Source organism: Takifugu flavidus, chromosome 21 (assembly GCF_003711565.1).
Source record: "Takifugu flavidus isolate HTHZ2018 chromosome 21, ASM371156v2, whole genome shotgun sequence".
In the NCBI taxonomy this organism is placed as follows: domain Eukaryota; kingdom Metazoa; phylum Chordata; class Actinopteri; order Tetraodontiformes; family Tetraodontidae; genus Takifugu; species Takifugu flavidus.
Window position 1 is genome coordinate 6,756,165 of NC_079540.1, and position 14,042 is coordinate 6,770,206.

Here is a 14,042-nt window from a genome sequence, read left to right on the forward strand (position 1 = left end):
CCCAAAGAAATGCTCACTAACTTTTATTCATTAACCAGACAAAGTGGTTGAAAATACAAAATCTTGGTGGATTTATTCTGTAATAAATCACTTTGATGTCAACAAGACACCAGCAACACACGAGCTTTTAGATATTGAGACGTTTTTTAGTAACAAATCTTTATATGGATTCTATTTCTTAATGCTTTTATTATCATCACTTGATTATTGTTATTTTGTTTTTCATTCACTGGCTGTAAAATTGTCCCACTGAATTAATAAAATGACCTTGTGAATTTGCAACAATGTAAAAGAATTCTGCTGGGAAAAAAACTCTTCAAACAGAAAAATAAACAAGCTGCAGTTTAAAGTTTGTTGGTTCCTAATTTGGACCTGTGATCCCTGAATAATCATCAAAGGGAAAATCTCAGTTCAGAGAGTGAAGACTTATTTTAATAAAGTGTGTGTTCACCCAGAACTCTGAATCCCAGTAAACTCCAGATGTTTGAGGGAACATGAAGACCTCCGCTGCAGCTTTCCAACAGTTTTCAGACTTTCGCCAGACTGAAACTCGGAGGTCAAATGTTGAAAGAGTCAAAAGTTTTAGGAAATTGTGTGAGAACGTTGACTGTAGTGATCAGACACTAGAGAGAGCCCTTCACCCGGTAATGAGCGTGTTAGTTCCGGAGGTGACGTCATGGTTGGGGGCAGCTCTCGCACACCGGCTTAAAGGAGTGAATTATTGATGGATTTAAACATTAGATCAACAATGACAGACCTTTGCAGCCACACACACTTTAGATCTTTAAGTTTGCTCTAACTGGAGACCCCCCCCCCCCCCCCCCCCCCCCCCCCCACAACCTTCACCCTCCAGCTCTCACTAAAACGAGTCGCTTTCACTTTCACTTTGGCCCCGTTCAGACCCCATTCGCTTCTACCTGGTCCTAAGTGACGTCGGGGCCATCTCAGAATTCCTATTAGCTCCTGATCACGTGAACACGGTTTATTTCTCCTTTCTCTCCGCTTTTCCTCATTTTCCTCCCGGACCGTCGAAGCGGAATCATGCACTTTGTATCTGACCACAAAAACTGTCTTTCATCATGAAATCCCTCGACTTTCTGCTTCTTCTGGCACTAATGAGTCTGCCCGACTCTTCAGCAGGTCAGTTCTGATCATTTTAAATGTGGAAATGCTGAATTCAGTCAGGTAACTTTCATTTCAGGCTAAATTTCCGGAAGGTTTCCATTTGCTTGGCGATCATTCACACACTTGGGCTCATCTATCAGACACGACTGAGAGGAATCTAGTTCATATCAGGAGGGTTTAAACTTTAATCATTAATAAATGTGATGAAGAAAAGCAGAATCTCAACCACTGTGGAGTTGATCCCAGTCTGAGAATAAAGCTTCAACAGCAGCTCCTCATGAGGAGAATCTTCACTTGTGATGATGGAAATGCTGCAGTTGATCCAACATGTGAGGGAGAAAAATCAGCTTTAATCAGAACAGAAGTGATCCTGATGAAGCTGAAGACAGGATCCCAAATCAGCGTTGGGATGTTTAACATGTTGCCATTAATCTTTCCACAAGAAATACTTTATATTTGCCTCCAAATAAATGAACTTATGAAACAAACCTCAATAAAATTACAGTGATTTTAGGGAGATTTTGAAGTGTTTCAGGTTTAACTGGAAACAGCTCAAGTTGTCATTAATCACTCGTTTAATTAGTGACTAACTTATTAACCTGAATAAGTTAGGAAAGAAAAATAAACAGGTTTATTTTAAAGAAAATAAAAGGGTTTCTTTTCTGGTCTCAGATTATTTTTTCAGTTAATTTTTTAAAATGTGCTGATAAAAATTTTAAGCCAACGATTTTAAAATCAAAATAACTTTAAAAACTGGAAACTCATGAAAGTGTAAATAAATGAATAATTCATCTTTTCTATATTTAATTTTGTTTTCTGATTGTGTGTTATTAATATTAAACTCTTGTTGAGTCGTTTCTGACAGTAAAGTTGTGATATTTGATATTTTTCTCTCAGTGACTCACACTCTGAAGTATTTCTACACTGCATCTTCTGGAGTTCCAAACTTCCCAGAGTTTGTGTCTGTTGGGATGGTTGATGATGTTCAGATGGTTCACTATGACAGCAACACCAGGAGAGCTCAGCCCAAACAGGAGTGGATGAAGGAAGCTACAGCAGATGATCCTCAGTACTGGGACAGAGACACTCAGAATGCTTTTGGTACCCAGCAGGCCTTCAAAGTCAACATTGAAACTGCAAAGCAGCGCTTCAACCAAACTGGAGGTGAGTTGACTTTTCTTTACTCCTGATAAACTATTGTTGACGTCTGGTTGTGTGTTTTGGTGATCAGGTGATCACACACACTCTTCATCTGGGAGTGTTTCACTCACCTTGATCCAACAGTGTGATGACACCTCCTCTGGGCTCAGACACACTCCGACTCAGCAGAACGCTGAAACTGGACCGGACCTGCCTCACTCACACTGTTTCTGACCATCCCATAATACCCCAGAGACGTTGGTATGACAAGAAGCTTAAAAAGCAACATAACCAGGAACACTTCCAGAGAGCCTCTTTTGGGTCATTTTGCTGCTCTCCAGGCTGGATACAGGAGGAGGGCGGCCGTAGGGCCAGCAGGTCCAGCCCACATAGCAGGAATCTTCTTGATTTAGAGTCATATTCTAGCATGAGACTCAGCAGGACAAACAGGATTTAGCTGTATTTATAGAAAGGATTTACCTTATTTTCGTGACAATAAGGTGCAGGCATGGTAAAACATACCGCTACGCTAGCTTAAAACATGCATGCTAGCGTGTATTTAGCAATGTACTCACGTACATCATATTCTGTATCTGAAATGAATCCCAAATGGCTTTTGCGAACGTTGAAAAGCATTTATAGATTTTGGAACTCAGTGCACACATAAGGCGCACGCATGAACATCACATGTTAAGACACCTTGTCCACTTTAGAGAAAATTTAAGACTTTTAATTGCGTCTTTTGGTCGCGAAAATACGGTAAGTCGGTAAATTCAAAACAGGATCAACAGATTAAACGTTTATTTGCAGTTGAAAACATATTTAAGGTGTTTTGCTGACTTGGTGTCTCCCACAGCAACATTGCTCCTCTCACGTTCCAACAACCTGTAAATATAATTGGGCGGATTGTGAGACGACGTCATTGAGCGTCTTCTAGCGACTTGTTGGACAGAAAATAGAGACCTTTTGTATTGAGGAGTTGGCAACAAAACCAGCTAAGACAGAGTCCCATCAAGTCAAATCAATGTTCTTCCACATCTTTATTATCAATATTTCGACAACTGAACAATATTATCAGACTTTTTGAGTGAGACATTGATGGATTTATTAATGCTAACGTCCAGATTGATCTTCAATACAGGCAAATAGAGGTGGAATCAGGGTCGCTCACTGGTCAGAATGAACTTCAAGAGGAACAATTCTGATTGTAACAGACGTGATATAAATAAAGATTGATTGATTGATTTGGGTTTAAACATGAGCGTGACCTTTAATAATGGGGGTGTTGGGTCTTTATTCAGCTTTTAGCCAATCAATAATGTATCTCTGGATGATGTGTTCACATTAACTGTTGTGTAAACTCATAATTTAAGGGCAGATTTAAAGGGTTTGTTTAAAAGATGTTAAATATATAATATTACTTGACGGGACGGAACACGAGGAGACACCACTGACCCACGTTGACCACAAACCGACCAGACGCTGGTGATCGGGAGGCGGCGGCTTTTGAAGAGTGGAGATCGGTGACCAGCTGCAGGTGTGACGGTCACCTGAGAACCCAGGTGGATCCGCCACGCCCCCTAGTGAGAAAACCAGGAACACAAACAGGCACCAACACACAATTATCTCTGTTTGGTCAGATTTCAAGTTAATTTATTTCTGTTGAACCACAGTTTTAGTCTGATTCATTTAATATGTAATAAATGAGTTTAACTGCTGGCTAAACTGAGTTCCATCCAGTCTTCCTTTGTGTTTTATTAGTTTTATATCATTTGATCAAAGGTGTCGATGACCCTGTGATTGTGAGTGTGTGTCCAGCAGTTTGTCCTTCAGGACTTCATGGACTGGTGTGAAGGATCTTTGTTAGATAGAAATGTGTCCAAACCCAAAGAAATGATCACTAACTTTTATTCATTAACCAGACAAAGTGGTTGAAAATACAAAATCTTGGTGGATTTATTCTGTAATAAATCACTTTGATGTCAACAAGACACCAGCAACACACGAGCTTTTAGATATTGAGACGTTTTTTAGTAACAAATCTTTATATGGATTCTATTTTTTAATGCTTTTATCATCATCACTTGATTATTGTGATTTTGTTTTTATTCACTGGCTGTAAAATTGTCCCACTGAATTAATAAAATGACCTTGTGAATTTGCAACAATGTAAAAGAATTCTGCTGGAAAAAAACTCTTCAAACAGAAAAATAAACAAGCTGCAGTTTAAAGTTCGTTGGTTCCTAATTTGGACCTGTGATCCCTGAATAATTATCAAAGGGAAAATCTCAGTTCAGAGAGTGAAGACTTATTTTAATAAAGTGTGTGTTCACCCAGAACTCTGAATCCCAGTAAACTCCAGATGTTTGAGGGAACATGAAGACCTCCGCTGCAGCTTTCCAACAGTTTTCAGACTTTCGCCAGACTGAAACTCGGAGGTCAAAAGTTGAAAGAGTCAAAAGTTTAAGGAAATTGTGTGAGAACGTTGAGTGTAGTGATCAGACACTAGAGAGAGCCCTTCACCCGGTAATGAGCGTGTTAGTTCCGGAGGTGACGTCATGGTGGGGCAGCTCTCGCACACCGGCTTAAAGGAGTGAATTATTGATGGATTTAAACATTAGATCAACAATGACAGAGCTTTGCAGCCACACAAACTTCAGATCTTTAAGTTTGCTCTAACTGGAGAGCCCCCCCCCCCCCACCTTCACCCTCCAGCTCTCACTAAAACGAGTCGCTTTCACTTTCACTTTGGCCCCGTTCAGACCCCATTCGCTTCTACCTGGTCCTTAGTGACGTCGGGGCCATCTCAGAATTCCTATTGGCTCCTGATCACGTGAACACGGTTTATTTCTCCTTTCCTCCTCATTTTCTTCTCGGACCGTCGAGGCGGAATCATCCACTTTGTATCTGACCACAAAAACTGGCTTTCATCATGAAATCCCTCGACTTTCTGCTTCTTCTGGCACTAATGAGTCTGCCCGACTCTTCAGCAGGTCAGTTCTGATCATTTTAAATGTGGAAATGCTGAATTCAGTCAGGTAACTTTCATTTCAGGCTAAATTTCCGGAAGGTTTCCATTTGCTTGGCGATCATTCCCACACTTGGGCTCATCTATCAGACACGACTGAGAGGAATCTAGTTCATATCAGGAGGTTTTAAACTTTAATCATTAATAAATGTGATGAAGAAAAGCAGAATCTCAACCACTGTGGAGTTGATCCCAGTCTGAGAATAAAGCTTCAACAGCAGCTCCTCATGAGGAGAATCTTCACTTGTGATGATGGAAATGCTGCAGTTGATCCAACATGTGAGGGAGAAAAATCAGCTTTAATCAGAACAGAAGTGATCCTGATGAAGCTGAAGACAGGATCCCAAATCAGCGTTGGGATGTTTAACATGTTGCCATTAATCTTTCCACAAGAAATACTTTATATTTGCCTCCAAATAAATGAACTTATGAAACAAACCTCAGTAAAATTCCAGTGATTTTAGGGAGATTTTGAAGTGTTTCAGGTTTAACTGGAAACAGCTCAAGTTGTCATTAATCACTCGTTTAAATAGTGACTAACTTATTAACCTGAATAAGTTAGGAAAGAAAAATAAACGGGTTTATTTTAAAGAAAATAAAAGTGTTTCTTTTCTGGTCTCAGATTATTTTTTTAGTTATTTTTTTAAAATGTGCTGATAAAAATTTAAGCCAACGATGAATTTAAAATCAAAAACTTTAAAACTCTGGAAACTAATGAAAGTGTAAATAATTGAATAATTAGTCTTTTTCTATATTTAATTTTGTTTTCTGATTGTGTGTTATTAATATTAAACTCTTGTTGAGTCGTTTCTGACAGTAAAGTTGTGATATTTGATATTTTTCTCTCAGTGACTCACACTCTGAAGTATTTCACACTGCATCTTCTGGAGTTCCAAACTTCCCAGAGTTTGTGTCTGTTGGGATGGTTGATGATGTTCAGATGGTTCACTATGACAGCAACACCAGGAGAGCTCAGCCCAAACAGGAGTGGATGAAGGAAGTTACAGCAGATGATCCTCAGTACTTGGACAGAACACTGGAAACTTCATGGGTTCCCAGCAGAACTTCAAAGTCAACATTGAAATTGCAAAGCAGCGCTTCAACCAAACTGGAGGTGAGTTGACTTTTCTTTACTCCTGATAAACTATTGTTGACGTCCGGTTGTGTGTTTTGGTGATCAGGTGATCACACACACTCTTCATCTGGGAGTGTTTCACTCACCTTGATCCAACAGTGTGATGACGCCTCCTCTGGGCTCAGACACACTCCGACTCAGCAGAACGCTGAAACTGGACCGGACCTGCCTCACTCACACTGTTTCTGACCATCCCATAATACCCCAGAGACGTTGGTCAGAGCGTCAGCGGCAGGTTAGCCAGTAGAGGTCACATGACCTGCAGAAACTAGAGGATTCATCACATCACACGTTTGTTTGTAGCGGCTGAGCTGAGCTGAAGTGGACCACAGTGAGTCTGTGCATCATCCATTCATCTGGGACCACCCACAAACACTCACTGGCTCATTTCACCACTTCATCCTTTCATTAATGAATGATTGTCATGAACGCCACATTTAGTTCTGATGATCTCACCAAAAACAGGAAAATGAACCCACCAAAACATGAAGATACACAGAACATTTGCTCCTGGAACCAGAGGCTGGGCCTGTTTTTCATATTTCCAGCCAACGGCTCCACTTAGTGACACCAACAAAACCCTTTTGAGAACTTTGTGACTTCCTGTCTACATCTGCTCAGGGAGCAGCAACAAATCTGGTGACTCTTTCTGCTGTTGGTGGAGACAAACATCAACGTATGAAGCTGAATTAGAGCCGGAGCCGTTATCATTTTCTCCCTCTGACACGTTTCTCTTTTAGTCCATTTAGATGACAAATGTAGTCCAGTTAAAGTCTTCTATAAACAGTTCCGTGTGTTTGGGTTGGTGTTCCTGTGTTCCTGTCACTTGTTTTAGGCTTCATAATGGAGCAGAAGTTTAGAAACATGACAAGAAGCTTAAAAAGCAACATAACCAGGAACACTTCCAGAGAGCCTCTTTTGGGTCATTTTGCTGCTCTCCAGGCTGGATACAGGAGGAGGTCGGCCGTAGGGCCAGCAGGTCCAGCCCACATAGCAGGAATCTTCTTGATTTAGAGTCATATTCTAGCATGAGACTCAGCAGGACAAACAGGATTTAGCTGTATTTATAGAAAGGATTTACCTTATTTTCGCGACAATAAGGCGCAGGCATGGTAAAACATACCGCTACGCTAGCTTAAAACATGCATGCTAGCGTGTATTTAGCAATGTACTCACGTACATCATATTCTGTATCTGAAATGAATCCCAAATGGCTTTTGCGAATGTTGAAAAGCATTTATAGATTTTGGAACTGGGTGCACACATAAGGCGCACGCATTTTAAGGCGCAGGCATGGTAAAACATACCGCTACACTAGCTTAAAACATGCATGCTAGCATGTATTTAGCAATGTACTCACGTACATCATCTTCTGTATCTGAAATGAATCCCAAATGGCTTTTGCGAATGTTGAAAAGCATTTATAGATTTTGGAACTCAGTGCACACATAAGGCGCACGCATTTTAAGGTGCAGGCATGGTAAAACATACCGCTACACTAGCTTAAAACATGCATCCTAGCATGTATTTAGCAATGCACTCACGTACATCATATTCTGTATCTGAAATGAATCCCAAATGGCTTTTGCGAACGTTGAAAAGCATTTATAGATTTTGGAACTGGGTGCACACATAAAGCGCACGCATTTTAAGGCGCAGGCATGGTAAAACATACCGCTACACTAGCTTAAAACATGCATGCTAGCATATATTTAGCAATGTACTCACGTACATCATATTCTGTATCTGAAATGAATCCCAAATGGCTTTTGCGAATGTTGAAAAGCATTTATAGATTTTGGAACTGGGTGCACACATAAGCGCACGCATTTTAAGGCGCAGGCATGGTAAAACATACCGCTACACTAGCTTAAAACATGCATGCTAGCATGTATTTAGCAATGCACTCACGTACATCATATTTTGTATCTGAAATGAATCCCAAATGGCTTTTGCGAACGTTGAAAAGCATTTATAGATTTTGGAACTGGGTGCACACATAAAGCGCACGCATTTTAAGGCGCAGGCATGGTAAAACATAACGCTACACTAGCTTAAAACATGCATCCTAGCATATATTTAGCAATGCACTCACGTACATCATATCTGTATCTGAAATGAATCCCAAATGGCTTTTGCGAATGTTGAAAAGCATTTATAGATTTTGGAACTGGGTGCACACATAAAGCGCACGCATTTTAAGGCGCAGGCATGGTAAAACATACCGCTACACTAGCTTAAAACATGCATGCTAGCATATATTTAGCAATGTACTCACGTACATCATATTCTGTATCTGAAATGAATCCCAAATGGCTTCTGCAAAAGCCGAAAAGCATTTATAGATTTTGGAACTGGGTGCACACATAAAGCGCACGCATTTTAAGGCGCAGGCATGGTAAAACATATCGCCACACTAGCTTAAAACATGCATGCTAGCATATATTTAGCAATGTACTCACGTACATCATATTTTGTATCTGAAATGAATCCCAAATGGCTTTTGCGAATGTTGAAAAGCATTTATAGATTTTGGAACTCAGTGCACACATAAGGCGCACGCATGAACATCACATGTTAAGACACCTTGTCCAACTCATGATGAGTTTATTAAATCCCAGCTGCACAAAGAAAAGGAGCTTCCATTAAAGATCAGAGCAACGATGTTGGAGGATTTTCTGATGGAAAGATGAATCAAATCCATCCAATTCTCAGGCTGATACAGTTTCCATGTTCCTCTCAGACTGTTGCCATCAACAAACTCCCTTTGTCTGGTGTGACGCTCTAATAACGCTGCCAGATGGAACTAAAATGGCTGCCCAGCCCTCCTGATCTGGGAGGTTGAACCCTCCAACATGGAGCTGCTTCAGATCAAAGCTCAGTTTTCCTACCAGGAGAAAAGAATTAAAACACGGACGAGGAATCATCAACACTCACAACGAGCAATTACAGCCTGATCAGCAACGAGGGAAACAGCAACTTTGGATTCTGAGTCAGATTTAAGAACTTTCTGATTTTAGATTTTATTGGTCCATTTTTCCAGAATAAAGATCAAAGAACCGTCTCAGAATCATGAAAGCAAAACTGAGAGAAGAATCAAGTTTATTAGGAAAGAAAAGCTGGAATAAAGACGTGAGTGAAGGAAACAGGAAGCAGATTCCAGGTTTACAAGGGTGACACGGTTCAGTCAGGATCAATGAGGACTGTCCAGGTGAGGACAGTGTCCATCAGACCAGAGACAGCTGTTGGGAGCATCAGTGAGTCTCTGGGGGACGGTGAGACGGTCTCACCTGTTGACAGGTGGGTGAGCTGTGACGTCTCTGCTTTACTCACCTCTGTCTCTGTCTCTGTCTCTGTCTCTGTCCCCTCAGGTGTCCACATGCTCCAGTTCATGTACGGCTGTGAGTGGGACGATGAGACTGGAGAGAAGAATGGATTTTATCAGTTTGGTTATGATGGAGCAGATTTTATCTCACTTAAACTGAAGGAAGGAATCTGGGTCGCTGCCAAACGAGAGGCTGAGATCACCAAACACAAGTGGGATCAGGATGAAGCTGAGATAGAACGAAGAAGTCCTACCTTAACCAGGTTGCATCGAGTGGCTGCAGAAGTATGTGAACTATGGGAAGAGCTCACTGATGAGAACAGGTAGAGTCACATGACCTGTGGCAGCATGACATCACACACCTGCAGGACACCTGTGTCATCCCCCCACCCCCCCCCCCAAACTGTCTCTCTGCCCCCACCCCCACTCCTCCCCCCTCTTCCTCCCTCCCTTTACTCTCACTTTTCTTCACCTGTTTTCCTACTGCCCCCCCCGACCCTCTCTCCCCCCATTCTTCCCCCCCCACCTGTCTCTCTCTCTCTCCTCACCCACCTGCCCCCCACCCCCCTCCTCCCACCCTTGTCCCCCTCTCTCTTCCCTTCCCCCTCTCCCCATGTTCCCCCTCTTCTTTACTCTCACTTCTCTTCACCTGTTTTCCAACTGCCTCTCTCCCCTCCCTCTCCCCTCTTCTCCTTCTCCCCCCTCTGGTGTTCCCACCCTGTCTCTCTCTCTGTCTCTCACCCACCTGCCCCCCCCCCTACCACCCTGTCTCCCCCACCTCCACCCCTCCCTCTCTCTTTCCTTCACCTTCACCCCATTTCTTCCCTTCTTCTTCCCTCTGCTTTACTGCCTCACTTCTCTTCACCTGTTTTCCTACTGCCCCCTCCACCCTCTCCCCCTCTCCACCCACTCCCCCCCTCCTCCCACCCTGTCTCTCTGTCTCTCACCCACCTGCCTCCCCCCTCCTACCCTGTCTCCCCATCACCCCCTTCTGGTCCTCCCTCTCCCCCCCCCCTCCCCTCCACCTGTCTCCCCCTGTCCTACCTCTCCCACCCCTCTCCCCCCCCCCCTCTCTCTCTCACCCTGCCCCCCTCCCCCCCCCCCCCTCCCCCCCCCCCCCTCTCCCCATCGCCCCCCTCTGGTCCTCCCTCTCATCCTCTCTCTGTCCCCCCAGAGCTGCCGTCAGTGTCTCTGCTCCAGAAGACCCCCTCCTCTCCTGTCAGCTGCCACGCTACAGGCTTCTACCCCGACAGAGCCACACTGTCCTGGAGGAAAGGTGAAGAGGAGCTCCATGAGGACGTGGACCACGGAGAGATGCTCCTCAACCCTGACGGAACCTTCCAGATGAGTGTTGACCTGAAAGTGTCCTCAGTCCCACCTGAAGACTGGAGCAGCTACAAGTGTGTGTTTCAGCTGTCTGGAGCGAAGGAAATCACCACAACACTGGACAAAAACCAGATCAGGACCAACTGGGGGAAGCCTGGTGGGGAGAAGCACACTCTGATTTTACTGTCTGAGGAATATTTCTTCTTTTCTTTAGTCAACAGGATCTAATTACAGGACATGAGCAGGAATAGCAAATGTTCAAACAAGCAAACGTCCAAAGATGTCAGCTCTCCTCACACTTAAATAATTCAGACAGATGAACAGATTTGGAGATGATCTTCTTTAGTCTTTGTCATCTGTGCTGGTTTTGATGGTTTTGCTTGTTTCCTCTCCAGCAGAGGATCCCAGTAACACGGCCGTCATCGCTGCTGTTGCAGTTGTTGTTCTGGCTCTCGTTCTCGTCGCCGCCGTCGTTGGTTTCCTCCTTTACAGGAAGGAGAAAGGTGAGAGATGGAGATGGAAGCAGAGCTTTAATCCTTCACTCTGCTTTTGCTTTAGTCTAAATGACAAAAGAAGAAGAAAACGTTGATAAAATCTCTGTCAAAGATCTAAAGCAGCAAAGCTAATCGACTTTCTTCTCAGTTGCAGGCAAATGTACCAAACGTGAGTAAAAGTTGAATCACATTTGGATTTTCTCTGGTGTTTGCTGAACTTCTCTTGCAGTAATTGTGTGTAACTGTGGTTTCTGCTCTAAGAATCTTTGTTCTGACCTTACAGCTGAAGGTCACTCTGAGGTCAAGGAGCCACTGAAGCCAAATCCAAACTAAAGGAGAACCGTCAGCATGAAGAGGGTGAGTAGCTTCATGTTAGAGCAGCTTTATACTTGTTTTTGATTCATTGAGCTGCTCCTCTGGTGAAACTGGATCAACAATGAATATTCTGGTTTAATGTGTTTGATTATTTGGTCTTTTTCTTTTCAGGATGCTCTGGAACGAGGAGTGTTCTCCTGGAATAAATGCAACAGCTTATTAACCATTAGACACGTTAGAGGTTGTAATTATCAGATCTTTGCTGTTATTCAGTATAAAACTGTGGTGTTTGCTCTGATTTTTAGTTTTCATTTAGAATCAACTGATTTAAACCAGAAAGAACCAGAAATCATCACTCTTGTCATCATTTGGGTTTAAACATGAGCGTGACCTTTAATAATGGGGGTGTTGGGTCTTTATTTAGCTTTTAGTCAAAAATGTATCTCTGGATGATGTGTTCACATTAACTGTTGTGTAAACTCATAATTTAAGGGCAGATTTAAAGGGTTTGTTTAAAAGATGATTTCCTGATTGTGTTGTAGAGATGAAAGTTGAAGTTGGAAACAAATTTAAGATGTTTGCAGGAGTTTTCTGCTGCTTTAGATTTAGATTAATGCTGATTTTTGCTTTTCAATAAAATCCCCAACCCTGTTTTGGTGTGTTTTTTGATTCCTTTCAGGTTGTGATGCTCCTGATCTGTCAAGTTTTATTTTAGTTTAATTTAGCCTTTAAACAGTGAAGATGCTCCTCATCTAGACAGCCTGGTTCATGTTTTATGGTCCAAATCAGAAGGTCTCTGTCATTAAATCAGATGTGTAAAAATCAGTTTGTAAAAAGACCAACTGAAATTGTTCCTAATTAAACTAAAGACCAGAAAGACTTTGTGTAAATGAGCTGTTATTGTAGGTACATTGTTATAATCCATCTATAATCTCTCTCTGGAGTCCAAGGTTGATCCTTCTCTTCTCTATCAGCTGTTTCTCTCCAACATTGTTGGTTCTTTTCAGCAGAGTTCTGAGACTGGTCCCATAATGAGACTGAAATAAGCTGTGCTACATTTCAACAGCAGCTAATTTGGTTTTTCTCTCTTTGGTTTTCTTTATATTGAAACATTTGCAGATATTTTAGTGAAACAATGAACCAGCTGTGATGGAATTATTAAAATAAAGTCATATTCTAAACATGATGATGCAGATTTTTAGACTTTTCATCTATTTCACTGATGCTCAAAGTGTCATATCATCATGTATTAGATTGTTAAACTAACATTCACACCCAGTTATTACTGGTTGCCTGTTACACTCCTGTTTCTACCTCAACTCCACCTCACATGGGTTCAACATCTGAACTTCAGCAGAACACCAAAGTGTGAACGACGTCATATATAGAATATATCAGCATAAAGCATCAACATCTGTACGTTGTACTGGGCCACATTTGAGCAGGACGTGTCTTCAGAATTTAGCCACCCTAAAGACACTTCTAACATTTATGTTCTTTTATTTATTTAATAGAAAAAAAGATTTTAACAAATGACCATTTTATTTTAGGATTTATTCAAAGCTTCGCCACAATTCTGGTACATTTGAGAGAAAATGTATAAAACAGGCTGCATGAGAGCAACAGTCGCTCAGAACATCTCCTTTTTGTAGAGGTGGATCAACTGTGACACGTCGTCCTGGCAGACTTTGATCCAGCCGTCCTCCATCATGTGGTACACTGGAAACACACACACACACACACACACACACACACACACACACACAACCTCTATTCAGTTCACTCCAGATTTACTCACATATTTGTCAAAAAGGGTTCTAATCCCTATCGAACATCCATCCAGAACCAGACTGGTTTTATCAGTCTGGATGTTTCTTCTGCATTCAGATATTAAATTATGAATTGAGACTTTTAACAGAGTCCGATTCAAGTTTTCAATGTAAAATGAGTTTTGAATCCAGATACAAGCTGTAAAAGGCAGAAATGATTATTCCAGAATAGGAGGCTTGTTTCTGGGAGAACTCACTATTGACCACTCCTCCAGAGTACGCGTCCCTGTGTGTGGCGTAGACGATGCCCCGACGGCCCAGATCGTACGCCTCCTCCACTGTCATGTCCTCTCGGAGGCCGCTGTCCACCACGGCGTAGGCATAA

General features: G+C 42.1%; 1 protein-coding gene and 2 long non-coding RNA genes across 3 annotated transcripts; 2 read left to right on the top strand and 1 right to left on the bottom strand.

Moving 5' to 3' along the window:
- Positions 1-938: 938 nt before the first annotated feature.
- On the top strand, positions 939-12,539 carry LOC130518550 (H-2 class I histocompatibility antigen, Q9 alpha chain-like). The gene is given in 10 exon segments (XM_057021254.1): positions 939-1,140; positions 2,023-2,289; positions 9,800-9,991; positions 9,994-10,014; positions 10,017-10,076; positions 10,928-11,236; positions 11,475-11,582; positions 11,722-11,742; positions 11,857-11,930; positions 12,060-12,539. Coding segments are annotated over 9 exon segments (1,089 nt in total). The 5' UTR covers positions 939-1,079; the 3' UTR covers positions 11,907-11,930; positions 12,060-12,539.
- Positions 3,466-5,731, top strand: LOC130518555 (uncharacterized). Its single transcript, XR_008948072.1, has 2 exons — positions 3,466-5,258; positions 5,320-5,731. It is a non-coding gene; the product is annotated as an uncharacterized LOC130518555 (long non-coding RNA).
- An 888-nt stretch (positions 12,540-13,427) lies between the features above and the next one.
- Positions 13,428-14,042, bottom strand: LOC130518554 (uncharacterized). The gene is made up of 2 exons (XR_008948071.1): positions 13,915-14,042; positions 13,428-13,607 (listed from the first exon to the last, which is right to left on the bottom strand). It is a non-coding gene; the product is annotated as an uncharacterized LOC130518554 (long non-coding RNA).